This window comes from Corvus moneduloides, chromosome 10 (assembly GCF_009650955.1).
Source record: "Corvus moneduloides isolate bCorMon1 chromosome 10, bCorMon1.pri, whole genome shotgun sequence".
NCBI lineage: Eukaryota > Metazoa > Chordata > Aves > Passeriformes > Corvidae > Corvus > Corvus moneduloides.
Genome location: NC_045485.1, coordinates 17,359,740 through 17,387,319, shown reverse-complemented (window position 1 = coordinate 17,387,319; position 27,580 = coordinate 17,359,740). Strand labels below are relative to the sequence as shown.

The window sequence follows — 27,580 nt, the reverse complement described above, 5'->3', positions numbered from 1 at the left end:
ACAGAGGTACAAAGGCACCGAGTGACTTGTCAGAGATTATTTGAGTTAGAAACAGACACAGGTCTCCTGGCACAAGTACAGACAGAAGTATGGTCTCCATGTAGACAGCTTCTTCAGCAAATGGAGAGATGCCTTGGTCAAAGTGGAAGATAAATGCTGAAGCACACAAGAGCTGGCTAAATTATGAATGTGAGAAGAGGAGGAGGGGAAGAAAAGATTCCCACATGTTCTGCTCAGATGTTAACAAAGAAAGCTGAGAAGTGTTTGTATAGACACTACATTATTCCATGTCCAAATGCCTCATAAAAATAATACCGGATGATCACAGAATGGCACACTAGGGAAAATAAATTCTTCAGCAGAATATTCCCTCTGGAAAAACACTGTGTAAAGTAATACACTAATGGCTTTCAATTTCGTGTTTTATATAGAGAGATATTAACTGCTCCCCAGACGTCTCTTCGTATTACAGCCCAGCTACACAAGATGTTTGGAGAAGGCCCTGGAGCAGCTCTGTGCTGTCCACACTCAGGGCTGAGCAGGGCTCTCCCATGGTACACAGGAGGTGTCTTCTGCCTCCTTCCCAGTGCGGTGCTTGCTCCTGTGGTTCCCTCCAGTGGGTTTGGGTTTTTTTTCTTCTTAGCCCTCATGGTTTTTTCCATTCTTCTCCTGTGCTCTGTAGCCTCACTACCATGCTGGGAAACCTGAATTCTTTTTCTGCTCATAAAAAAGGAGTCCTCTCTAGAAGTGTTACAGTGGAGTGATTAAAGCCCAACAGTGACAATCAAAACCCTAATAACAAATGCTAAGGAAAGTAAAGTTTAAATGCAGCATTATTAATTCCATTTGGGGGACTTCCAGACTTGTCTGGATTCATCTGGTGACTTCTCCCTCCACATTGCTCAGGCTGGGAGCTGTTTGAGTCAGAAACTGTCTGTCCCGTAGAAAGCCAACTACGGTTATGCCATTGAAGCAAATTGTAATGATCTGGGTTCTTTTCCAAACTTTCTTAATATATCTCAAATGTGTAAATATATATCATCCTGCCACATCCTGAGGGATTCAAAAGTAGCTTACATACTTTTTTCCCTGAATGTAGCTTGTTGGAGTCTGGGACAGGCGGAGAAAGAAGTCATGAGTGTGAGGACTATGACGGTGCACAGTGAAGGGCAGCAGTCCTGCTCTTGGGATGACAGGAAAGGTCTAAGCCCCTGTAGGAAGTTGTGCAGTATTTGCATGAAAAGGCCAATAAACACAGACCATGGTGTGAGAGAACATTGTGTCGTTGCTGGATTATGTAATTGTTATCAGGTACATATTGTTTCTATATGCTTTAATGAAAAATTCTATATTGAACTCAGTCTGCCTTCCTGCTTGTACCTGAGCTTTTGTTTCCCTTCCCACCCTCACTAACCACACCACTCCACCCATGAAGCCTTCAAGAAGTGCAGGGCCCCAAGGCTGCAAGGCCCAGAAGTTATTTTTATACTGGAGTACCATTTTGAGTGGGGCAATGTCCCAGATCAGAGTTGTTCTATTACCTTTGGTGGGGTTCTCTTGTGTAGAGTGGATGACATCGTCCTTAATGCCTTCCATTTTCAACATTGATTGTTGTGTAAGGACATCAGACCTTCATGGGCTATCTCCATTTTCTAGAACTCCAATGGCAGAGAAAAATGGCAAAGGTGTGCCTTCCACACACCTCTTCCATTATCTCTGCACCACAGTCTTGCCTAGGAAAATGTTTTTCCGCTGATCTGACAAAATCTTGTCTTCACTTTAAATCTATCTGCCACATAACATCTTTAGCAACAATTTGAGCAAGGCAGCAAGCCTTTTGTACCTGTGTGTGTCTGCAGACTTCTTGTTATGTATTTGTATGTGACATTAAGGACCTTGTTCAGAAACAGACAGCTCTTAAGGTTTGTCTGTACTTTGAGTCTTTACCAGCAGTTTCTGATACACCTTTCTTGAAGGATGTTAAGAATAAAGTATCCACACATCAGTTTCTTTAGGAATAGTTTCTGTGCTTTAAATAGTCACGGTGTGTTAATCTGTATTAATCTTTGAACAGGAAAAAAAGTAATTGGCTCCATTGAGAGAATTGGTTTAAGCTGTACAAGCAAAAACTTCTCTTTAAATTGTGCTGCCACCAGTCAGCTTTATGAGGCTTCCTACCACAAAATCTTTTCATGTTGAAGCAAGGCTTAAGGCAGAGGTTTATCTATCTAACTGAGGAGCTGAGGATGACTATATACCTGGGTTAGATGATAGCTGAGTGGTTTGTATCTGGAGCTAAGGATCCTTACAATGATTGCTGGCTTGCAGCAGCACAACTGACATTGAGTGCTGTCTGGGAGCCCGTTTCAGTCCTTTCTAGATCTTTTTCATATGGACCAGCACCAGAGTGCCTTCCAGTGGCGCTGGATCTTTGCCAGCAGTGGCACAAACCTGTTTTTCTGTGGACTGAGCTGCTGTGTCCCCCTCACCTGATCTGTAGCCATGGGTGAGTGGAGGGACCTCCTCAGCAGCTGAAACAAGGGTCTTGCTTTGACTCCTGTCATTTCCCTCTGGTGACAGGACGCTGTGCCCGCTGCGGGGAGAATGTTGTTGGAGAAGGCACTGGTTGCACAGCCATGGACCAAGTCTTCCACGTGGAGTGTTTTCACCTGCATAATGTGCAACAACAAGCTGAGGGGACAGCCTTTCTACGCTGTGGAGAAGAAAGCTTACTGTGAACCCTGCTACATTGTAAGTACCTGTTCTCTTTGTGCCCTGATTTTAATGCACAGACCATTGGAAACATTTATTTCTTTCATTGCTGTGGGGTTGCCTTACAGTTAAAAATCCGACAACCCTGTGGCAGTACCATGAGCACCAAGTTTTTTTCATGGGCTTCAGAAGAACTCTGGTCTTTTGAGTGTAGTGGGTGAATTCCATTTCCTGATCTGACCTGACTCTGAAATGAAGTGGACACAGCAGGAGAAAGAGCTGGTTTTGTGATTGTTTCATCTCTGTAAGAAGGAGGACTATGCCAGTCATTTTCTAGCACTCGTGTGGTTGTCAGCTTTCTGTGTTGAGAACCTGATACCAAAATGGTTACAGACTGTGGTGCCCACTAAGATTAAGGAGGTGGGATGCAAGAAAGCACTGAACTTCTAAAATCAAGACTTTTTGCCTTGCTTAATGGAAGACTTTCTAGAAAGAAACTAAGAAACTAAGGGTCTTTGGATTAGATATCTTTTTGAAGTTTATGTTACTGTAAAATTACGTGCTTCCACAAGGTCTTAAAGCAAACAATTAATGGTTGCTCTGAGGAGCTGCACATTTTAGAGGCTCCCATAACAGTAGCTGGAACCAGTTGCACAGATGCAAATTAAAGAAACATCCCATCATGTGCCTGAGGCCTTACCTTGGTCCTGACCTTAGCATCCAGTATATTAGGATTGTCCCTTGTAACTTAAAGTAAGAAAAGCACTGGAGTGTTCTTAAAGCCACTGACAGATCTTTCTCTTGAGTTTGTACAAACACTGGACCTGAGACCCTTCCAGAATTGGATTTACACTTCCGAAAGTAAAAATTGATGTTTTTCTTGACATTTCTGGCATTCCAGTGATAATTAGAGCAATAATACGATAATATTTCTGAAATGCCACCAGTATCTCATTGTTCTTTTTATTTCTACAGAGCCTTCACAGTGAGATTGTTACTGAAATACTGACATATAAAAAGGGAGGATTGTGTCTTATTTACAATGGCAGTGATAGATGGGCCTTGTTAATTTGCTTTTAAAAGCTAAACCTTCTTTTGGTGGAATATGTACCTTTTAAATAATTTCTATTTTTGTTTGCACTAAAATGATTGCGCCATAAAAAATTTAAGGTTCATTTTGTGGCAAGTTTAACCACGTGCAAAGCACTGAAGACTTCAGGAAGGTGCATTCATAATATAATTGGAGCAACTTTATGTAACTGGAATTAAACATTTCATTGACTTCAGACTGGAAATTGACTTCATCTGCTTGCAGATTGATACTTTCTTTTCTTCTTTTTTTAAATCAAGCACGCATTCTACACCACTCATCTGCTTTTAGTTTGGGAAAACATCTGCATTAGCCACTGTAGTAATGGTTAAGATTATTTATCCCATTACTTATACACTTCATTAGCCTGAGTGAATTGTTGGCAAAGGTTCAGTAAACTTTCCTACATTGGGAGATAAAAGGATAAAAAAGGAAAGGGAGAAGGATTCTGTTCCTCATTTCTCTTTCAAATTTATCTTCTATCTATTTAAGGGATAAAGGAACGATAATTGCCTGGTTGCATCTGCGTTTGTATGTTCTGTGATACGGCTTTGCAGCTCTGAGTACAGAGGAAAGAGTAAACGTTTAATAGCTTCCTTTTATATAACCAGAAGGGGCCTTAAATGTTTATCCGTGCAGTCCACAAAAACATGGTTATGGCGTTAACCCAAAACATGTCTGGATCCATCTGCTGCTGTACATGCAGGGAAAAGGATGGCAATGCTGATGGGGGCTACATATGTGTTAGTTGGACAAGCTGGTACTGGTGAGTGGAAAATGGGAAGCAGGAATCTGGCAGTCTGATGAAGTAAAGAAAAAAACAAAAACCCAAGCACACATTAAACTCTTAAATGTGGAAGAAACAAATGTTGGGAGCCTATGTCTCAGTGCCTCTCAGAAGCTCAGGACTCTGCTGTGTTGAAAGCCAGATCTACAAGGGATCTAGGCTTTTGCCGTGCCACTGGCTTTAGGCCTGAGGAATTTCTCTCCTAGAGCATATGTCTCATTGATTTTTCAGTGGAATGAAGCCTGCATTGGTTTCAGTAGGATAATGAATGCCTAAGTACACTGAGGTTTTGAGCTAGGCTTGCAAGTGTTCTTTGCAGATGAATGAGACCCTTAAATTGATGAGGCACAGTCTGACTGCTTTTGTCTTAGATGCCTTTAGATGTGTGATGCAGTTATACTGAACTCTGAGAGTTACATGACCTGCTTAAAACCTGTCTAGCCATAAGGATCTTGCTGAAATGTGGGCCTCTGATATTTTTGTTTGGTGTTTTGGGTTTTTTTTCTGTTTCTTGTTGATTGGTTGGTTTTGGGGTGGCTCTTTTTTTTTTGGGGGGGGGGGGGGGGGGGGAGGGGGAGGGGGGCGGAGGTGTTTCCCAAAGTCCCTATATCAGAAAATAGCTTGGATACTAGGAACCCTAGATCTGTAGGAATAGGACGGAAGTACCTTGACTCAGATTTGTCTGGATCTGAATTCCCCTGGAATGTGCAGCAGGTGTGACTGGCCCAAGACTGCATAGCTAATTCATGGCAATGGCTAGCTGAGAAAACAGGGTTCTCAGCTGTTGTAAGTGTGAGTAATTCAGTGAAACTTGTTTCCTGGTTTACCTAATTCACACTGATTTCTACCACACATCCCTATTTTGCCAAGTTGAAAACTCTCGACCTGTTATGCCAGCCATAGATGCTTCATTTATATAAAAAAAATAAATTAACACTTGCCTAGCTGTGATATATAAATTCTTGAAGTCTTTGATTATTTTTTAATAATTCACTGGTGTGACTTGTGGCCTTATGCACATTAAAACTATGCACAAAAACAAAAACAAATTTTTTCAACAATTAGAATTGGCTAATCTTCTCAGTTTGTTGTGTGACTCTTCTTAGTTGTGGTGTAGTGAAGCCATAATTAAGATTACTGTCAAGAGCTGTATTTAATTACTGGTTAGTCAGTACCAAGCCTAAATAGCCTGCAGAAGGGGTTTTCTTTGTTGTTTTTGTTTCTGGTTTTATTTATCAGTGATCCAGTTAAGATGAAATTCCCCAAAAGTCTGAATTAACATCTAAGGAAATTGATCACCTGTTTGAAAAGAAATATTTTTCTTAATGGGAATTTGAGTACCAGAGTTAATTTCTTTCACACAAAAATCCTCCCACCCAAAAGCCCATCAGTACCATTTCCTGTTACATTTTCTGAGTGCAGCGAGTTCTGTTGCCAATGTGTTTGCTGGTTTTGCTCTGCATCCAAGGATTCTTTCATTATTGATGTTATTTCTAAAAGAGTACCAGTCTTCTCCATTAAGAGACTTCTGCTGAACTAAAAGCAACTGTAAAAACTAAAGTGTTAATAGGAGACAGATGTTTCCCAGTCATTATGACAGTCAAGTTAACATCTGAAATGCCATGATACGGTTTCCAGTGTAAGCAGTGCACTGCTGTGCACGTGATGAATGCTGTGTCTGCACTATGTTATCAGGATATTTTTCCCCTCCCTTACAGGGCAAATTACTGACAAAAGAACATTTGGTTTGCTTCCTCTAAGTAGTTGAAGAGATTTTAGCACTGGACTTAGAGCAGGGAAAAGGCTTAGAGTAATATCAGTGGAACTGTTGTTATAAAGACTGAAGAGCAAGATGTTCGAGCAGTGCCAGTTGTCTGCTGTCCAAATACCATGTTATCATAAGGACTGAACACAAGGTTAACCAGACACACCCAGTCTGGCAAGAGTGATGCTGCTGTTTGTGAATGGGGTGTTCTTTGATCTCCAGATAACTTTCTCCAGGACGTGGAAATTTTCCTCCATTCTTTATCCCCTCTGCTGGCAGTCTGGTGGTTGGCAGCTGGAGATGTACACTCTCAGGTGAGGGCTGGGAAGGGCTGAGCTCCTGCAATTAATGCAGAAAGCATCTTGCAGATGCTTCTGGCCTCTGAGGGTTTCTTCTGTTGTGTCCAAGTTAATGTGACCTGCCTGAGGAGAGGACCATGGCGGGACTGGGAAGGGTACAGGAAAGCAGAAATAGCCAGGGTCAGATGAAAGAGAAGTGGTGGGCTAGAAATGGTAAATGATTGAAGGAAAAGAAAGAAACTGTCATGTCTGTCAAGCTAGAGCAGGGGAGTTGGTGGTTGTGCTCTGCAGCGCCCTGTGGAGACCCAGGGATCAAGGTTTCCTGTTTCTGCTGAGCACTGTGAGATATTAAGGACCTGGTCTTAAACCCATCCCCAAAGATCACTTACAAGGATTTTTTGCAGGTGAAGTTCATCTTTCCATAGTACTAAAGCTGTGGAAGTGCTTGAAGGAGGAAGAATTACGCATAGTGGTCATGCCCTGATTATTGCTGTTCCCCAGCTTTAAACTTGGGATCATAGTGCTCCATCTTTTTTTTCCTCCCTTCCCCTTCCCCCTCCCCCCCGCTAACCCCCCCATTACTTGTTTTGTGAGCAGAAAAAAGTATTTCTTGGAGGGGTTTTTTTCTCTTACAATCTTCTAACTTCCTGGCCTATCAGTGGCTGTAGTTCAATAGGAAAACAACAGAAACACAGGAACAGAACACAAAAGAAATGCTAATGTTTTAAGAAATGGTAAACTAGAGCCACTGGTGCCATGGAGCATCCTGGGAAAGCTTAAATTTGCTAATCATTCTAAAATGTCAGTGTTAACTCAATTTGTGCTCATTGAAATCTCTGGTGAGATTGCTATTGGCTTCAATGGGACTGGTATTGTAAACCCCACTGTGTGTGCACGTGAGTGTGGTTGGTTGAAAGCTGTGCAAGAGCAGCTTCCTGCAGTACATAGGGTTTAAAGTGTAAGGTTGTTCCCTGCAGTAAAACTACATCTATTTTTAAAAATAATTCTGCAATTTGTAAGCAGGGATTACAGCACTAATTTAGCAACTATGTAACAATTTAAATTGGACCAGAAAAGAGAAACTATAATTTAAAGATTTTTTTTTTATGATACAAGTTTTCTTCTTTTTAAAGTAAAAAGCCCTTTATTCTTGTTTTTGTCAAGCAATGTATTGAATTTGAGAGTAATTTATGGAAAGTGCTGCCAGCATGGTATTGCAAGTGCTCCACAATTTGAATTTAAACTGCTCAATGGGATCATTAAGACTATTATGCCTGCTTTCCAAAGAGTTTGAATTCAAAATGACAACTGGAACAAAAATATAAAATAAACTAAAGAGAAGTCACGCACTCTTTGCGTGGTGGAATTTTTCTGCCCTCGAAATATTTCATTGAGATCAATGCTGCTCTTCAATCCTCTCCTAGAAAAAAGCTGGTGTTGCTAGTTTTAGTTCGGTGCTCCTGTGTGAGTCATCGGCAGCAGGGAGCTGAACCTGTGACCCATGGATCGAAAAGCATTAAGGCTCAGCTCCCGTAGCACAGAGATGGAGCTGGGCTGTGCCAGGCAGCAGCAGGCTCAGCCCAGGGTATTTCTTACCCTCAACAGAAGTGGTCAATGGGCGTAGCAGCCACAAAACAGGTCCAGAGTTTTGGCTCGCTCACAGGTGTGTTTTGTTCCTATTGATTATTGCATTGTTAATTTTGCTAGTCTGCACCTGGTTGGTAATTCCTTGGGAAAAAAAAATCATGGCAAGGGAAATCTGTTATGTCTGGTAAACTGATCATTTGTAAAAGTGAAAAATTAGTAAATCCCTTAAGAATGTAACAGCCCTTTCTATTGATAACACCCAGCAACAGCTGATATAAAAAATAGAGATGGAAGGTGGAGGAGGAGTGGCGGCCATAAGCTCCACTCTACTACTTTGAGTGGTAAATGTTCTTGTGCAGTCAGGGCATAGATAGAGGAGGATGGGATGCTATTGCATAAGCTGCACCTTGAGCTTCCAGGAGTCCGAGTCTAGGAGATGAAAAATTGTGTGTGAGAGAATATGTCGATGAAGCAGCTTCTATCAGAACTGGGACAGCTGAACTTAGCTGACCCTCTGGAAGACTGCATCTGTTTTTTCAGTGGCCTACCAGCAGTTACAGGGGGATGGGTCATGCCTTTTATTTTGTCACAAGGCAGGGGAAAAGGTTCTTTTGCAGGGGTGGAGGAGTCAGCAGAGGTCAATAACCTCCTTTCTAAACTGGAATTATAAAGAAAGGGGAGAAAGTGTACCATGAGATGATGAGGTAATTCTTTACAGGAACTCCTCTGTGGAGACCCAGAGGCTCATATTAAAGAAGACAGGGCCAATTCATCTTGCTGTCCAACAAGGACAGGACAAGAAGTCTGCAAACCAAGCCTGTAAGAGGCAAAATTCATAGTGTTCTTGGAAGACATGAGAGTGAGCCCTGCCAAGAATTGCACTGGGGCTCACCTTGGTGATGGATTCTGAGACCAATATACCTTGGTGTAATTGACTTTCCAGAAAGCTGACTAGAGTGTTGCTTTAGAGGAAGACCAGCTATGGATTGTGGAGGTAAAGCAACTTGATGCTACAGTGAGAACAGTGTCATGAGGGGGATATTTTGGAAAAGTATCATAATGCTGGACAGCATTTTAATAGATACATCTGTGTTGGAAGATTGGGCATGAAGTGCTGATTAACTATTCACTGAAGTCCTGGTGGTGCAAAGTTTTGTTAGGTATGGATCACTTTTCATTCCTTTTCATGGCCCCTGTTTAAAAATGTGTCCATGTTAGGTGATGACTCCTCCTCCACACCTGGGCTTGTGTGGAGACGTTTGTGATGGCTTGCTAGAATCCAGATCTTTCCTCCTGTGTGTGTTGGCAGCCATAACAACATAAATTGTAGTCTTGTCTCTGACTTGTGTTTTTATAATTAGAGGCATTTTTTGTATTTTGATTATATGGACTAAGCATTGATTTGACATGTACAATCCAGAAAAACTGTACCAGGGAAATGGAGAGTTCTTAGTGACTGAAAAGATTATACTGTGAAGGACCAGCTGCTACCATTCAGTGAATTTCTTGCCTCATGGGGTGAATTCCACTGACCAACTGTATATTCTTTGGAAGAAAATAGTCTCCCTTTCTGCAGGACTAATGGGATTTTATGCTCCTGGCTATAGATCCACTTATGGATCATACTACAGTAGAGGGGATGGCAAAGTCATTTAGCAATGCTTTTAGTTCTGTGTTGAGCTTTCCCTATAGAACATATCCCAAAGCTTACTGCCTTTGTAAGTTAGCAGAAACGGCTTATAAGGAAAGAATGACATCTTGTAGAATCTTCCTCATTTGCAGTCAAGTGTAGATGGGTACTGGCAAGTTACATCCGGTGTTTATAGAGCATTCATCTCTTTTCTTTCAACTGTACTCCACCACCTCCTCAGTGAACTACTTGCTGTTTCACCCTTTGCTGCCCAAGCGGCATCTGGAGATCCCACTGTAATAAACTCTCATTGTGGTGTGTCAGTGAATCAAAGTCTCTGCCTCCATAAACCTTCTTGGTACACAGCAAGTCTATGGAAAAGGCAGCAGCATTGCCTCCATATTGCAGGTGGAGATCTGACCCCAGTCAGTTTAAATGGAGTTTGTTTAGATCAGGGAGCTCCATTGCTGGAAGCCTTCAGGGACACATGGGACAAACATCTCTTAAGAATAGCTGAGATCTAGACATGGGCAGAGCCAGGAATGTTTTCTAAGCCCTGCTTTTTTCCGGTTCTAAGCTTGAGTGATCTATCCAGGACCACAAAGACATCCTGCACTGTACAGCTCAGGTTTTCCATGTCCTAATTTTCTACCTAGTTGCAGTTCAGCCTGCAAAGATCTTCAGGTGAAGGAGTTAGCTTTCTTTCTTCTCCTCTTCCAAGCACTGCTGTTTGGAGACTGGACATGAATATCAACAAACATCTGAAAGCTGAGTGAGGGCTATTGGAAAACCCAGGAAGGTGGGAGGTACCATGACTGTGTTCCTTTCCATGTAGTCCTACTGCTTGCTTGTAAACTTGCATAGTTATTTTTCAGTTTGAACTGCTGAAGACAATTATTCTGGAAAGGCTATGATTTATTTGAAATTGGGCCTGTACTTTAGGTCTGTGTTTCCATCAGGTCTGTGTATTATGGAGCTCTGTCCTTTCTAATGCAGTGATGTCAAAAGCGCTGCAATGTCCAGACATAAAAAAATCAGAACTGACTGAAGTAAACAAACCATTAAGTATTGGTTATTTTTACCAGTGCTCCTGTGCAGAGCTGCTGGTAAAGCATACTGCAGTACCTGTGGGTAACAGAAGGCCGAATCTGTCCTGGAATGGGTCTGTTTGGATTTAGCAGGTATGGTTTCCCCTGAGTGGCCTTTCAGAGAGCAAAGTCTTGTCTTGCTCACTCTCAATTCTAGATTCCCTCTTCCTTCAGTCCAGACAGTGATTTGCAAGCCTGAGTGCCAGGGAGTCCAGCAGGCTCTTGCAGCATGCCACTTGAGCCGTCTCCTTGGTGAAGCCACACTCCAAGGAATTTGCTCTGGCAAAAGCTCAGTCTGTGAGTCGATCCTCCCTCTAGTGTCTGCCTCTACTCTTCACTCCGGGACACGATTTGCCGGCATGCAATGTTTGTTTGGAGGAAACTGTTTAACTTGCCATCACGCACACAGAAACCCCAGTGGGCTTGGGAGATTTCTGGTTAGAAAAAAACAAAATCATGCCAGTATAGGGAAAGTGCAACAAAGGGGGAATGGTGACAGGAGAAAAAGTTTATTGATACTAAGAGTATGGAGAGTGTTTTGTACTCACGTAGGGACAAAGCAAATTGTAAGACTGTTGTTTTCATCTCATCTGCGTTGATTACAATGCTGGTGGGCAAGTACAATATTGACAGAAGAGATAAATTCATCCACTGGGGTATTTTGGCAGAAGGAAAACCGATTATAGCTCAACTCTGATGCTGTGGCATTTGCTGGGGACAAGAGATTATTGTGCACTGGTAGGTAGCAGCCTTCCCAGGAGCAGAGAGGTTGATGTGGTCAGTGAGACCGGCGGTTCCGCGGTGTGTGCCCATCTCTGTGTGGGTTAGGCAGGGATGGCACCACGCACATGGGTGAGCATGGAACTGGTGGGGGCATCTGGATTGCTTAAAATGAGTGATGAGATCTGCTCAGTGTTTGTCCCTGCTTTTCCATGGCTGCTGTTTCCTGACAAACATTTGACACAGAAGAAACATGTAGGTTTTCCTGATGCCGTAGCTCTCAAAGCAGACTTACCATGCAGCTCTCTAAGGCAGTGCAGTAAGTACTGGCAGTTAGAAACTGGTGGCAGTTTTTATTCTACATGTCCATGTTTCCAAAGGCTTTTGTTCTTATTGAAAATGGAGCTTTATGGAGGGGGAAAGAAATAAACCAAGAATCTTTGTGACCTCTTTGGTCTGAGGTTATAAAGCACAGATATGATAGTCTTTAGTCACTGTAAGAACGTGCTCCTGCAGATGCTGGGCATTGAAAAAAGTCTTTGTATTGTTTTGATTTTTATTTTCTTGCTGAAGTCAATCTACTAATGTGTGATAGTTTAAGGCTGCAGCTCATTGTATTTGCATCCTTGCTGTTTGACTCTTTAACACTGAGTGGCCTTCCAGATTCTCACGTCACTTAATGTTCTTTATGTAGGTGTTTTTTCAAACTGCTTCAAAGATTTAATGTGGTTTTTTTTTCCAAAGTAATGGTTTTTTGTGCCCAAAACCTAAAAGTTGCTACTGACCAAACGCAGATATTTTCCCTTGTTTGTGAAGGGAAATACAGCAAGAGGAGGAAAAATAACAGTGTTGAAATGTAAATTAATTCTCAGATGTTATCAAGGATTGAGATTTTAAGTATGAATATTCCATTAGCTCCTGACAGGTAGTTTTTTGTTTAAGGTCGTGTTGAACCAATACACCATCTTGGCATTCCACCAACAAAGGTATCTGTGTAAATGCAATCTGTGTTCAAGCCAGACACACTTTAAAAAAATTTATTTAATATTTCCTACAGCAAGCCATCTGTGACTGGTCATATTTTAGGAAGCAAATGAACATCATAGCAACGTTCGCCAATCTCTTTGAGTAACTTCTAGACTTTTTAAATTAAATGTGCTGCCAAATATTTATGTTCTGTTGTGAAAAGAAAAATATTTGTTTGACATCCTAGTCTCCCTGGCAATTTGCAGTCGGATTGCTCCTCTGAGGAGCTGTGCTTTTCTCGTGTGTGCTGCAGGGCCAAAGAAGGGTGTGGGCATGCCTGAAGGTGCCTTTTGGGCTCTTCAGCAAGGAATGGGGCCAGCTGCAGCACGATGGGGCTCTCTGGGGCTGAGAGAGGTTGAGCCCTGAGTCCTCCCGTGGAGGGTGTGACAGGGGCTGGCTGGGGGGCCAGGCTGTGCCCAGTGCTGACACTGGCGGGTCGGAGGGTGGGTGGAATAGGCACAGGTGGCCATCACAGCATTCCTGCCAACATGCAAAAGGCTCAAGAGTTCCTGGAAAAGCCAAACCACTTTGCAAGATGTCTTCCAGCGCATCTGCCACAGGCGCTGCAGCCATCACCAAGGGCAACCAAGTTGCCAGAATTTAGCAGCAGCAAAACAGAGGAAAAAATTAGCGATGGCCAAAATCATGGCTGCTAAATGCCCTGCTAGAGCTGAGCTGTGCTCTAAATCATATCTAGTACTTAGTAATAATTTTCACAAAAGTCTTGGTTTTTATCCTATTCCACAGGTTTATGGCTGACTTAAACTTGATCATTCTAAAGTAGTGAAATGCCTTTGTTCAAGGGCTCAGAAACTGGTGTTATCATCTTACTACATACAGGTACTAATAAACAAGTGAAATGTCTGAAGCTGTCCTGAAATAGTGAATTCCGTTTTGGAAAGGCTGAGGTGTTCTGAATGGTCCCTGGTGGCATAGCACCAATTTTTACTCAGTACTCATTTGAAATGGTCCATATAATTTGCCTGTACTTACCACCTTGGGACTGCTGCAACCAGCAGAAGCCCAGGTGAATCATCAGCCCATAACCTGTCCACATGTGTCTGTCACTTATAGGGTCAATGCCATACATAGAACGTGCATATTCTTATATTCTGGAAAGAGGCCCTTGCAATGCAGAGCAGGGAAAGAAAGCAGTCCTGATTTGCTCTATTACCTCTGACAGTTTTACTTTCACTGTGGCATGGCAATAAGATTAAAGTTTTATTGCAATATCACCTCCATCCAGACAAAAAAACCCTAAACCTCTCCTCTCTGGTACTTAGATTTCAAGCTCTTTTATAGAGCCTCTGCATCTGTTAATAAAATCCTTAATTCATTTTGAACATTTTATTGTCACTTTGGATAAAAGTTTTAATCAGATAGAATTATTGCCCTTCTAATATTCCCTTAACCTTTGCATTTTAGACTTAGACCATATCATTTAAATTTTAAAATCACTCTTTTACAGACTTGAATGCCCCCATCTCTTTTTTAGAGGGTACTTTTGCACAGGAATGCCGTAGTCTGTCTTGAGGTCATGTGAAAACTTAAAAGGCTCTAATGCAAGCACTGCTCACTTTCTGCTGAAATGTCTTGCATGCCCTATTAATTACTTTAATGGTGACATGCTGGTTTAAGGGAATTCTTTATTAATGCCACTAAATCTTTTTTTTATTGTTGTTTAAACACTTTCTTTCCTTTATGTAGATGTATTTAATCCTTTCTGTCTTTAAAATAAATGCATGCATAAGTCCACACAAGGTGTTTGTCGTTTCCATCTTTCCTTCTCAGGAGGGCATAGGGAGAACTTTGCTCCCTTGTCTGTATTGTCCACATCCCACCACAGACCTGCACATCTGTACTGTCTATCATCATGTGTTAGATTGTTGTGGTGGAAGCAATTTTTGAAATCTGATCTCTCTCTTTCCAGGAATAATGTACAGTGAATTTGCTTTTACTCTTCCAGGATGTTTGAGATTGTAGAGGTCAGTTTGGATTTTTTGTTGAAAGTGCAGCACTCCCAGTTCAAGAGAGGAGTTGCTTAATGTCTGAGGCTTTTCTTAGTAAGGAGGACACATTGATTTGCTCTCCTCAATCTGAACTAAGTAAGGGGTATTCTAGCAGTTCATTTTAGCTTTAAAGATGTCTAACATTCACTAGATTATTTATAGAGCAGCCCTTTTGCTGAACTAGCTAGCTGGTAAGCACTGGCATCCATACCTGCAGCTGGATTTTAGTCTATCAGATTTTATTTTGTTTAAGGTGACATATTTTACAAAATATCTATTCTTGATTTATATTAATTGCAGATTTTCTTGGTCTGGGGAAGGGAGGCAAAGTGTGAGAGAGAAAATATCATCAGGACCTGGAGAAACTCTTTCAAAAGCACATAAATGACTGAGGAATTGGCTGCTTTTGGTTTGCTAACCCACTCTGGACAATGAGACTTAAACTCTTAGTAGTAAGTCATTCTTTAGTCACTTTAGAAAGTGTTATGTCTCCAATAACCATTGATGGTTTCGCCCTGGGACTCTTCCACATTTGAGATACATAAGTAAACTTCACTGGTTTTAAAGAAAATCAGAATGGATTGTTGAAAAATGTGTGAAGAGGTTTCACCAATAGCAACTAATTTTTTCTTTGGTGAGGGAACAGTGGTTTAGGGCTTGGGGCTGGGGTTTTTTTGTTGTTTTCTTTGGGCAAAGTATGAAAGCTTGTGTTACACTGTGGGGTTCCTCTTTGACCTCCCCCTCTCCAGATGACTTCTGGCTCCTAAAAACAACTGTGCCCAGCTGGGTAATAGAGTATCTGTACAGCCCTCCATGGCTAATGTATACCTGTACATACACACAGACTTGCACAGGAAGAATCTGGAAGCCTGAATTCAGTCTGCAATGGTTTGGTATTTGCCTGGGAAAGGTATTTCTTCCTCTCACGGACTTCCCCTCAGGTTTGTCCAAATCAGTCTGCAATTATCAGTAGCACACTTTGCTGTTGAGTGGGCAGAGCCTTTTGCTCACAACTGCTGTTTTAATTTTGGGAGCAGGCAGTACACTTATGCACTTATACTGTACTAAAGGGGTACCTTTTGCATTTTCAAACTTTGCTAAATGGCAATCTTTGCATTTTAGAATAAGTAGCTAATTAAATTGCAAGGCTGAGTGCTGTTTGAGCCATGGGTTTAGGGTCACTCTAGCTTAGATATGGGACTGGATCCTATAAAACAAATTAGTCTCAGGTTATGGGGCCTGCTCCCACTGATCCCAATTTGAATGTTTTCTTTGAAATTAATAGGAGCTGAATCTGATTTGTGGTGCCCAAGACAATGTGGCTAATGAAAGACATGAGACCATAGATCCCATCTCATGAAGTGATCCTCTTGAGTACGTGAAGAATCTAGACTAGTTTGATCAAAAGAATTTTCAATTTCTGTTTTTTAAAATAGAAGTAAGGAAGATTCAAGTGACTTTTAGTGGAAATTCCCTAAAATTAACTGAAAAACTCAAAACATACTTTTCCCCCCTCTAAGCTTGTTTCCTTCCCTTTTCCCTTGTGGATACCTTGTTTATTTTTTAAATAAATAATCATATTTTAAAGCAGTGTAAATAAATTGCAAAGTGTGCTCCAATGGGGTGGATAAATATATTCCATCTGCTGGGGAGTGATTATTAAATAATTCACTAGTGGCAAACCCAGGAGTGGTTATCCATTTGTCCTCTCATTCATGGGTAATTTTTTCTACATCCCGTAGGAGCTCATTATGTTTTCTTTGTACATAATGTTTAATAATTTTAAAATCTGGCACTAACCCCTCCATCTACAGATTCTTCAATTTGTTCCCTAAGTATTTGTGCATGTGTACACATGTGTGTATTGGCAGAGGAAGATACTTGTTTCTTTCTTCCTTGTTTTTTTGTTTTTTTTCATGTTGACAGGTGAGCATTTATGCATGAAGCGAGGTGGGGAGTTGGAGGCAAATTTCCTCGTGTGCAAGGGTGTTTTGCTCTGCACAGATGGTGGATGGGTTGCATCCCTGGTCTTACCCTTGAGTGGGAAATTAACAGGATTTCAGGGCTGTGGAATCAATATGAAGCTCATACTTCAACATTTATGAACAAAAGAATAGCAAGCAAGGTGAGGGAGTGGGGCATTTGAAGAGCCCTATCTCCTTTTTCTCAATGTTAGAGGAATTTGGTTATCTTCTAAGGGACCAAGAGTGAGCCCAGGGAGCCTGGTCTGTGGATAAGCAGCAAGCAACTACCTGATTTAAAACTGGAGCTACATCCCATCAGTGGAAAAAATTGCCACAAATATGTGGATTGGTGGGCTTTGAATCTGACCTTAAGAGAAGAGTTCAGTTCCTCCTGGTAGCTAACAGACCCGAAGGCCTCTGTGGACCTTTGATCAGGCAGGGTGGGCAGCTGGGAGGAGGACTGGATGGGGTTGGCACATAGAAGGAAGCTGCACACAGTCAGGAGCTGGCACCTCAGTGCTGGATCCCATTTCAGAAAATGGTTATGTTCCCATGACAGTGTGTGCGCCACAGGGCAGGAGCTGAGGGACCACCATCCAGTCCTGCAGCCACCCCGTGCCAGTGCCCAAGGCACTATGGTCAGAGCTGGGCTCTCCCCCAGGGTGGAGGCAGATGTTTGCAGTTAGAGGACAATCACTACCTTGGTGCTAAAATGTGTGATTAGCCACAGGAAATTCTTTCCTCAGCTGATGAAGACAGGAAGGTAAAAGTGTCTCTTAATGCTTCCACTGTTTTTCTAGGGAGTTGAGTGACTCTGGCTGCCCTCACAGAGGGGAACACCAATCCTATTCCCCAGCAGGTAATGATCTCTGCTGTTCTCTTGCACATGTCTAGAGGTCTATACTGTTGGCCAGAGAGGAACAAAACCCTCTCACTGTGAGGTAGGGAGCTGTTTTATTTCTCTCTCCCTCTTTTCACATTCCCTGTAGAATGTGCAGACCCTGGGTTTTCAAGGCAGCTGGGCTCTTTATTAAGCAGGAGCAAACAGCTTTTCTCTGGACAAAGACCAGATCCAAACAATTTGGTTTGACTACAATTTCCATATGATTCTTGACCTGGAAAACTCCTCCATTTGTTACTCTGCTGATCCCTTTTACTACCTGGGGAACAGGTTTGGGGGGAGAGGGGAAGTAGTCTGGATGTGAATTAGCAGAACCTTGAATGTTTTGCTTGTTTGTGAAGAAAGGCTCTTCTTTCCTTTGCACTTCCCGAGCTGATATTCTGCATATTTCCATCCCATTCTCCATCATAGTCAAAGCCAGAATAACACTTTCCGTGACTGGTTTCTGTGCAAAACATGAGTTTAAGCTGTGCTCAGTATAGGACTGGAGTCCTGCAACTACTGAGGCTGGTTCTGGCTCTGAGCTCCCTTCCCCATCTCATTTCCTGCTCCAAATGATTGGTAATTTTCACTCCTAGAAATGATTGCTCCAGGATGGAAGAGCACAGGGAAGGATCCTCTTCAGGTGAAAGAGCAGTGTTGAGTGATCAGGTTGAATATAAAGTTCCAGAGTAAATGAACAGTGTGTTCAGCACTGGGCGCACCTATGGACATGTGAAAGAAGTTGCACCTTGCAGAGCAAGGGCTGGAGGATAGCTGGGGTGTGCTGGCCAGTGTGCCAGCTGCAGGAAAAAGTTGTGTGAACTGGGGGTTTGTGAAGCTGCTCTAATTTAAACCTCAAGAAACTGGTGTGAGGGAACAAAGAAAGCAGCTGTGACTGGAATGGTGTTTGATGGATCTGACAGGAGCTGGGAATACAAAATTATTGCCATGCTGGCTCCTCTGTGCCCAGGCTCATCCTTACATTAGCAGTTCTCCAGCCGAACAGCACGGGAGACACCTGTGTTCTTGCAAACCCAGACTGCTGGCACTTCCATCAGGGATGCCATTGAATTCTGTGTTGATTGATGTCCTTGATATTAACCAGAGCTGAGCATTGCCATTTGAAGGGAGCAGGAACAGCAAGCTCTCTTCTCTAGAACCTGAGCGTAGGATGTTGATAGAGACATTTCCATGATATCCTTTTTTCTTCTTACTTGCACATGCTGCCCCTCCCCGTGGAGCTTGCTGTCTTCAGGTCTCAGGTCCTCTTTGTGTGAATTTCCTGTCCATGATGGTGATCTGTTGCTCTTTTGCCCTCTGTCAGCACGTTCAGAGTGAGAGGAGAAGTAATTGGCTCAAATGCACAGAGTAAGTCCAAGGGCAGAGCTGAGAAGCTGCCTGGGGCTTCCCCACACCCTGTCCAAGGTGTACATAGATAACCCAAGCACCTCTTCATGCTGCTGTTTCTGAAATGGCCCCTGCTGGTAGCCTCTGTGCATAAATGCCCAGAACTGTCCCCACGCTGACACAGAGCCAGGCACTGGTGTGCTCTGTAGCCTGTATTGCAATGTGCCATTAAGAAAACTGTAGTTGCCAAATGTTTCTGTTTTTGCATGAAGCTATTCCACCGAGGTTATCTGATTTTTCTCTGGTGCTGAGAAAAGCAGTTGAATCAGACAAGAGACCTTGTGGGTGGAATACATTATGTCCAAAAATCAATCATAGAGGTAAGGTAGGAATAGAATTGAAGAAATAGAATTGAGTTTATTTACAGTCTGTTGACTTTTATAGTTAGCACCATTTATTAGAAAAGATGAAAGAAGAAGAAGAAAATTAAGCAGAGGGCAGGAAAATGTTTCTTTGTGGATATTTTTGTGCCTGGCAATGGAAAGAGATGTGTGTATGAGCTGACAATTTATCTTCTGCCCTGAAGAGAAATGACTTGTTCTCAAATGGGCATGAAATGAAATAGTGCAGAACACGATAGGAACTTTTCTGAGTAAATGGGGTCAATTTCCTGTCATTCTCTCGATAATTGTATGTGGAGCACGCTACGCTCCAAACACTGGCAAATGTGATTTTTTTTTTTTTCCCCTCCTGTTATTTTACTCCTCTTGTCAATGGTGGAAAAACATATTCCAGTGCTGGCACTATTATAATCAGCTTTTGCCAGTGGCTAATAGCAGTCCATTTTCGGGAATGCTTATTACTTTCCAAGCAGTCCAAGACACTACATAATAACCCAGCACTGTGTAGACTGGTGCTGCTAGGAATGAGATGCAGTTATAGGGACTGCATTGCAAATGCCCAATCACAGCAGGAAATTTGCTTGTCCCTTTATCTTCTCTTGCCTAACTGCAAAATAAGACCTGGTGTTCTAGCTGGAGAAGGAGCCTTGTTTGCCTTCCAGAACTTCCTGGTATGGTCAGGGACTTTCTGCCTCACTGTCCCTTAGCAGGCTGATGGATTTTCCTCCACTTACAGCAGCCCTTGCTGTTACTGAGGGGACCTGGATTCAAGTTAGACTCACTGAGGACTGAGCTGGTAGTTTTATTTTGAATGTGGTTAATTAAAAATAACAGAAAAGCTGTAACAGGTGTCCAGTGGGTGACAGTTAGGATCTCTATGGCAGATTGGGTAAATCTCACTGGAATGGATTAATGCAGTGACAGAGCTTAATGAGTGCCTTTTGAACCTCAATCTTAGGAAAAGGGAGAGAATGTTGTAGGGTTGGCCCCAAGGTGCTGGATTCTGGCTGTGGAAATATCTGGATAAATCCCAAATACTTGATTTCAGTAAGTTTTCTCCCTCTTAACTCCAAGCTAAGGAAGATGTAGACTTGTCCAGCCTATCTAATTGTGCATAGTGTTATGCTCCTAGCTGGAGGTTATAGGAAGGATAAAAACACAATCCCAGCCTGATGAGGACTGCAGATACCTGAGCTGTGATATATCACTTGATGGGGAAACACAGCCCTGGCAGAGCTAAAACCCATCCCTGCCTCCCCAGTCAGTTAGGGACAAAGTTGCCCAAGAAATGGATTTCAACTGAAGATCATTGAGAACTTCTATTTTCACCACAGTTATCCCCCAAAATGAAAAATCTTATATCACATGTTTTGAAGTCTAGAATCTAAAAGCTTTGAAAGGAAACCCCAAGAACAGCTTTTTCTTTTTTTCTTTTCCTCCCCACTAGTGAAAAGCTAATTCTCAAAACGTGGCAGGATTAGGCATTCCCATGCAAATTTTCATTTAGGAGGGGAATTTAAAGCTTTCTGAAGCATTAAACAACGTTATTTCTTCTTACTGGCTGTAGCTCGAACTCTTCTGTGAATACAGCCCCAGGGCCAGTGTCCCCTTCTTTCTGTATGTGCAGGACAGGTTTCAGTCCAATACAGGTTGGGTTGGGTCACAAACTTAAAAAAGGCTATTGAAAGTTCTTCAACCTCTGATTTTCTTTTTTTTGTAGTTGTTGCCTTTTTTTTTTTTCCCCCCCCCCCACCTAGGATAGGAAAATGTCAGCTTTTCATAGGTGTCTGTAAGAACAGACAGATCTATTTGTCTTTTATGTATACTGTTGATGCAAATAGACTGGAAATAAGGATACACAGAACAGGTCTTCATCTTCTGCATCTGCTGTCAGGAGAGGAATTCATGTAACAATCCCACTCTGTGAATCAGCAGTTGCTGAAGTATGCACACAACTGCTGGATGGAGCTGGCCCCACTTGGCTCGTGTGTGAGGCTCCAGACTCCTCACAAGTCATGAGGAACGGGAAGTAAATGATCTCTGACCTCCGTCAGCAGGGAGCGTGGAGAAATGTGCGTTGTTTATTCCACCTGTCTTTGGAAAAGTGGAGCCCTGGAGGACTGATTCAGAAGACAGTTATGCTCAGTAATTCCAGAATAGCTCAGCTGCCTGGGATAGGATCGGCCCACTGTAAAAGCCACCGGGAGAATTGGGTCAGAATTCGGCCGTGCTGCTGCTTCGACCAGAGAATGAGTTCTAATGACTCTTACTTGGAGCAAAATAGGGAAAGATCAAGAGCAGAATTAGTCATTTTCCCCATGTTACATAACAATATTTTAGCAAACATTCTTTTCCCTGAACATTTAAATGCATTGCTTGAATAATCACTGAAGACAATGTGGTAATAATATGTTCCTGATGTGTTGGAGGCAAAGCATTTACTCTGGTTTTACTTTTGCAAAAATATATTAAACTACTTGGTTTTTGCTGATGTTTACACACAGAGACTGTGGGGGGTTGTTTTGGTTTTTACTGCTGTTTCTTTAAGAAAGCACAAGGGGATTTCTGTTAAATGGGTCTGATGCTTGTGGTGGAATTAATCCCAGATAACTTCATCTAGCTACAAGCCACATGCTTGGGCTGACATGCATGTGCCTTGGGAGTGATGGTGGAGAGTTGTTGGTACCTCCTTGGGAAGGATATTTTAACCAGCCCTGCCAACAACTCTTGCAATCACCCCGGTGCTGGTGTCACCTTTGCTCGGTGTATTTAAGGCAAACAGCATCTGAGTACCTAGAAAGTAGGTTTTCTTCCACCTATAGCTCCCACATGGCCTGGTTGTTTAGTCATGCTCTAATTCACTCTTGTTCAGGACTGACTCCACCAGAAAAGGCAGTTCTGACCATTTTCTTTGACATAGCCAGGAAGAGAAAGTGGAGTTGCAGTATGCCCAGGTTGTTTTAAGTGGCTAGGAAATGGGCCCGGGAGATGAGGGGACCCGAGTTCTGAAACTGCCTCAACTGGAGGGCAAAACCACCCCAAAACTGCCCTTTCTTAGATGTAGGGGAGATGTGACAGAAAAGACTGCTCAGGAAGAGGTCTTGTTGCAGCTCCTGCTGAAGCCAGCATGCAGAAAATACCCTGGGATGTGCCAGAGAGGGTCAGGGGAGGGATGGAAGTGTTCCTTGGGATGATGGGGGTCAGGACTGCACTTGTCTTCCCAGCCTGCTCTACCTTCCCACTTGGAAAAACACAGGGCTAATAAAGATGACTGCAAAAAGGAGGTGGAAAAGGGTCTTAGTCCATGGGAGGTGTGCAGTGGGCACCACGATGAGCATGGCAGTGCTGGAGGGATGAGCTGGATGGGCTACAGTGTAAGCAAAAGGTGGGTTGGGAAGGTGTGGCGTGATTTCTTTGGCTGGCTGGGTTCTTATTGTCAGAAATGGATATTACTGGGCTTGAAACTTGGATTAAAAAACGTGTCTTTATTAGCTCCAGACAAAGATGCGTCCTGGAATCTTGAAAACTGTTTCACTGCTGTCTTTGGGAGGAAATTTTGGCTTTCTAAGTTACAACATGACTGATATGTTCTATTTGGTTTTTTGAGAATTTTTTTATTTTCCCATGACTCAAATCCATTTGAATTTTTCCTTCAAACCATGTGTTTGTAAGCTCTGACTAGCATAGCATTGCATTGGATATTCTGGCATTGGGCAGTGGAGGATGGAGGAGTGTTTTTCCACTGCTACCACAGCGGTCTTCAGCTCAGTGTTGCAAAGCACAACTTTTAGCAAAATCCACCACGCTCAGTTAGACTGACACTTCCCAGGGGGAGCAGGCACAGGGGTTTTGATCCACCAAGACCAGCATTGCTGAGTAGACACACTACAAAGAGAGCCACAAGCCTTGTCTCATACTGTGGCAACTCTTTCTCACCTAAAATGTGCCACCTCTTCCTCTGCCTGAGTTTTGCTGCTTTTATGTGCTTAAATAGGGTCTGTCCTTTAATGACCTAACTGTGGAGGGGTCTTCTTCACCCACCCTTGGGTCCTTTGCACTGTTCGCTGACTGCAGCTGTAGGGTATTCACCCAGTCTTCTATCCCTGCACTGCAGGGTGCAGGGGGTTGGTTTAGGGCATCTCTTATTTGCACAGGTAAATATTTGTTGGGCCAGAGCAAGACAGGCAGAGAGGAATTGATGCCATTACTGTAAGGTCAAGCTGTTTGCTGGAGAGAGAGAGAGAGAGGACATCAGCCCTCCAGGCATGTTCTAAGAACACACTGCAGATCCAGCTCTGCAAGCGAGATGTACAAGGACACGTCCCATTTGTGAATTGCCACCAGCCCTGAGTCGCCAGCCAGCATTGAACAATCGCCACATAAATGATTGTGTGAGTGCCTGGTGATGATAAATTGAGGCACCTCAGGGACTTCATTGAAAACCTGCGTGTTTTCCCTTCCCTGTCATCTTCACCAGCCCCCCAAGGGCTCTGAGAGCTGAGTTTGCAAGCTCATTTTCCCCCTTGCCTGCTGTTTGGGCAATTGGGAAGGCCTGGAAGCCTGGCAATTCCCCATGTAAGGAACATCACCACCACCGCCAGGGTGCCACCATGGGAACACAAACACATCTTCTGATGCCTAAGAAAGCACAGAAGTCCACCTTGCTTTCTGGGAGCTGGGTTGCTTGGAGGGCTAAAAGGGGTAAAAACTTTTTTTTGGGTTACTGCTGTCAGCTGACCCAGCTCTGATGCACTTGTGTAAGCAGGCAGCATTTTCACATCTGTGCTGTTTGCTTTAACATGTCAAACAGCTGATGATTTTGCAAGGTTTCCCTAGCTCCTTCCTCCCTCCTCTCTTCTACTGTCTCTATAAAATAATACTGCTATAATCCAGTTGACCTCAGCAGGATCCCTTTCACGCTGGCTAATCCCCATATATAGGCATCAGTTCAGGGAGGTGCACCAGAACGCTGCAATATTTTCCCTAACATTTTGTTTAACCAGGATGACATTATTCAGACAAATTAATTTCCTCCAAGACGTAAACTTGTTCTGACTGAGTGCTGCAGCAGCCTCCTGAGAGCAACAAACCATGATCTGACATCTTAACAGCTCTCCACACAGTCAGGGGAGTCTTACATAAAGGATCTTCAGCTGTGCATATCTGCAAGGTGCAGCTGCCCCTTTCTGCAATAGATTTCTTTTTCAGCAGGTTTTGGTGGAAAAAAATATCTTTTTTTAGGAAGTGAATGGGATCTAAAGCACAAGTAATTTTGGAAAATATCCTGGCATTTAAAAACATAGGGTAGAGATTACCCTACCCTCTGAAATCCTTGCCAGAGATTTTAAAAATGGGGTTCTGCTGTGGTCACTCTCCTTCCATTCTGAATTGAGTTCATCTTGCATGTCTGAGCTAACATGCTGCTAGATGGGATTTACAAAGCTCAGGAGCATGTGTAGGTGATGTGTCAGCTGCGTGTGCCAAATAGCAGTGCCTGTAGCAAAGGAAGAGGAAGATGTAAAGAGTCTGTCACAAGTCTGCCAAAAGAAGGAATTCCTGGTCTGCCTCATAGAGAGGAGGTCCTAGTGTGAAAAATGGCCCTGTGGTGCTGCTTTTACCCCATGTAGGGTATGGATGGGCAGGGGAGCTACCCTGTGCCCCTTTGTGACACCAGCTATTTGGGGTGGCATGGCCAGGCTGCTAGAGCTGCGTTCAACACTGAGTTTTCTGTCCACGTTTCCCTGAGATGTTTTCCTGGCACTTGAGTTACCTCTTGTACTCTAATGTTAGGGTTCTGGGAGCCAGCTGGGAAATGCCTTTTTCCTCCTCTTGCCTAGAGTATCATTATGTCCTTCCAGGTGCCTGGCAGTCCTTCCCTTTGGTGCTTCCTTAGCTCCTAGATCCAGAATCCAACAGGTCATCTTGCTGGCCTCAAACATGCCAAAACAGTTGAGGGTACCCTAAAGCAGGAGGAAGGAAAGAAGAAATCTGATTAACTTAATGTACCAGAGGCTGAGCTATTTGAACACTGTTCTGGGTCCGTATCTCACAGCCCTGGCTTATCTTCTGCATTCTTCATTGCCTTATGTCTGTTTTTTGCTCTGCTTGAGTTACTTCACTGGGCCTTAGTTATCCATTCCTGAGAAATGAGTTGATGTTAATTGTTTGTTCATTGAGACTTGCATGGAGTGACTTCAGAGGGCTTAGCTGACTGGATGGCCATGGTTTTGGCATGCTGGGAGCTTCTCCTAGCTGGATTTCTCTTCTGCACCTTGCATCTCCTAGGCTACCAAGGACAGCTAAGGGAGAACGTGTTCTCTTCTCTGCAGCAGTGTATTACTGACAGAGGGCATCATTAGGGGCTCCTGATACTCCACGTACCTTAATGTAATGTAGTATCATCAACATTCATTCAAACTGTTTTAAGATTACAGCAAGCAACTGTAACATCCAATAGACACTGAATAATTTAGAAGATTTATAAAGTTGAAGCTTACAGAAATGGATTTACAGACGCATAAAACTACCTCAGATTAGTTTCAGAGGTTCCCCTCGCTCTGTATCAGCTGTTGCAGATGCTTCCCACTTTCTTCCCAAGGGAACTTCCACATCTTTTTCTCCTGGTTCTATTTGTGAAAGATCTAACATTAGGACTGCACTTTGTTTACACTGCAGTTTTGTCTTTTGGGGAATACTCAGTCTTCAAGCTCTCTCCATGCTTTTAGCCCTAGGATCTTCTCTGCATGGTGATTCTGAGCCCTTTACTTGCTGCAGACATAGACTTGACCACCAGCTTTGAAAATGTCATTTAGACATTTCATATCATCTACACAATAACAGCCAGAGTGAGCTTGTTGCTTTCCAGGGGTTTGGTGGAGTAATTAGCAATTTATACTGTAGTAAGGTAAACTAATTTTTCCTCCTGTTGAAGCAATTCTTAAGTCTTTCTGGAAAACGTTTTGTACATGGAAGTTTTTATTTCATAATAAATGTGTGGAGTAACTTCCACACATTATACAAACCCTGAAATGTCATTAAATCACACAGCTTATTAATGGTTTCTGCTTAAGGCTCCCTGGGATGGTAACCGGGGATAAACCATCTGTCCCCAACCACGTCTTTGGGACCAGTGCAACTGTCTCTACAAGAGAAACCATGTGAATGAGCATGGCTGAAACAGATTCCCAGTGTGGTACTGCAGAGCTGTTATGTCTGATAGTACTTGATGCTTATCTGTAGTCTGTTATTAATAACAAAGAAAAAAAAACTGCTGATAAAATCAGTAAGTAAGATAAGTAAGGATTAGTAAGATGTCAGAGCAGTGGAATGGAGAGGCATGGACTGATGAACATCAGGACTCATCTGAACAAAATTGGTTAACACACCCAACTGTGAGGCCATCTATTTGTTCAGGAACAAAACCATCTTCTGGCACACCAGCTTTATCTCCAGGTGGAGGTTCATCTGGCAAAGTGCCTTCCTTAGGAAGGATCAGAGCTTTCTGTACAGCCAGATAAGGGAGCCTTACTCAGTCTCTTGATGTGTTCACGCTATGCCTGGGCACTGCCGTGGAAGTCGTGATTTAGGAAAACCTGTGAAGCGCTAAAAATCCTACGTGGATCGGTTGCCAGGGATTCTGCACAGAAACAATGTTGGTATAGCACCAAGGACCTCACAAACTGCAGATTTGGGGTAGAAGGAGTGGTGTCTTGTTTGGTTTTCTTTTTGTCACGTTCCCTAAAGAGAGCAGAGAGCCCAGGCACGGTGGGAAGCGTGCACATAGCATACTGACAAGATCCTTGTGTTCTGTACATGGCACTAGCTAATACATTCCTCCTGTTAGACCATTGCCACAGCAGGTCCAGATGTCAGTAACTCCAGCTGATACCACTGAAGAACGATGATTTATGGCCACTGGAGATTTGTCTGCCTTTGTTCAAGAGCACAAGAAAAGGACTTGGAGGTTGTGCTTGGGGTGGTCAGCTATCTAGGTCAGAAGAGGTAAAAGCTGCTGTTTTCAAAAATTGGCCTTCTTTCCAGCCATCTCGTGGTTTGTCTTCTCTGTCAGAGACTATGGGCTGCTTTGTTTTCTTCCAGGATGCTGAACATACCCCAACTCAAGCTGCTGGCTTGAAGTGTCTTTAAGAAAAGGTGGTTTGAATTAACCACCCTAAATATAGAACACCCTACCCCTGAGGACACTTTGCAGTGTGTGACTGTTAAGTGTTTGGTCATTAAAAGGAGGATTGTACCCAAAGTGAATTAATTCTTA

At 43.0% G+C, this 27,580-nt stretch overlaps 1 protein-coding gene across 1 annotated transcript in view; it reads left to right on the top strand.

Moving 5' to 3' along the window:
• LPP (LIM domain containing preferred translocation partner in lipoma) overlaps window positions 1–27,580 on the top strand; it is a 333,633-nt gene that overhangs the window by 272,986 nt on the left and 33,067 nt on the right. The window contains 2 exon segments of the mRNA XM_032119009.1: window positions 2,581–2,663; window positions 2,665–2,751. Coding sequence (XP_031974900.1) covers window positions 2,581–2,663; window positions 2,665–2,751 — 170 coding nt within the window.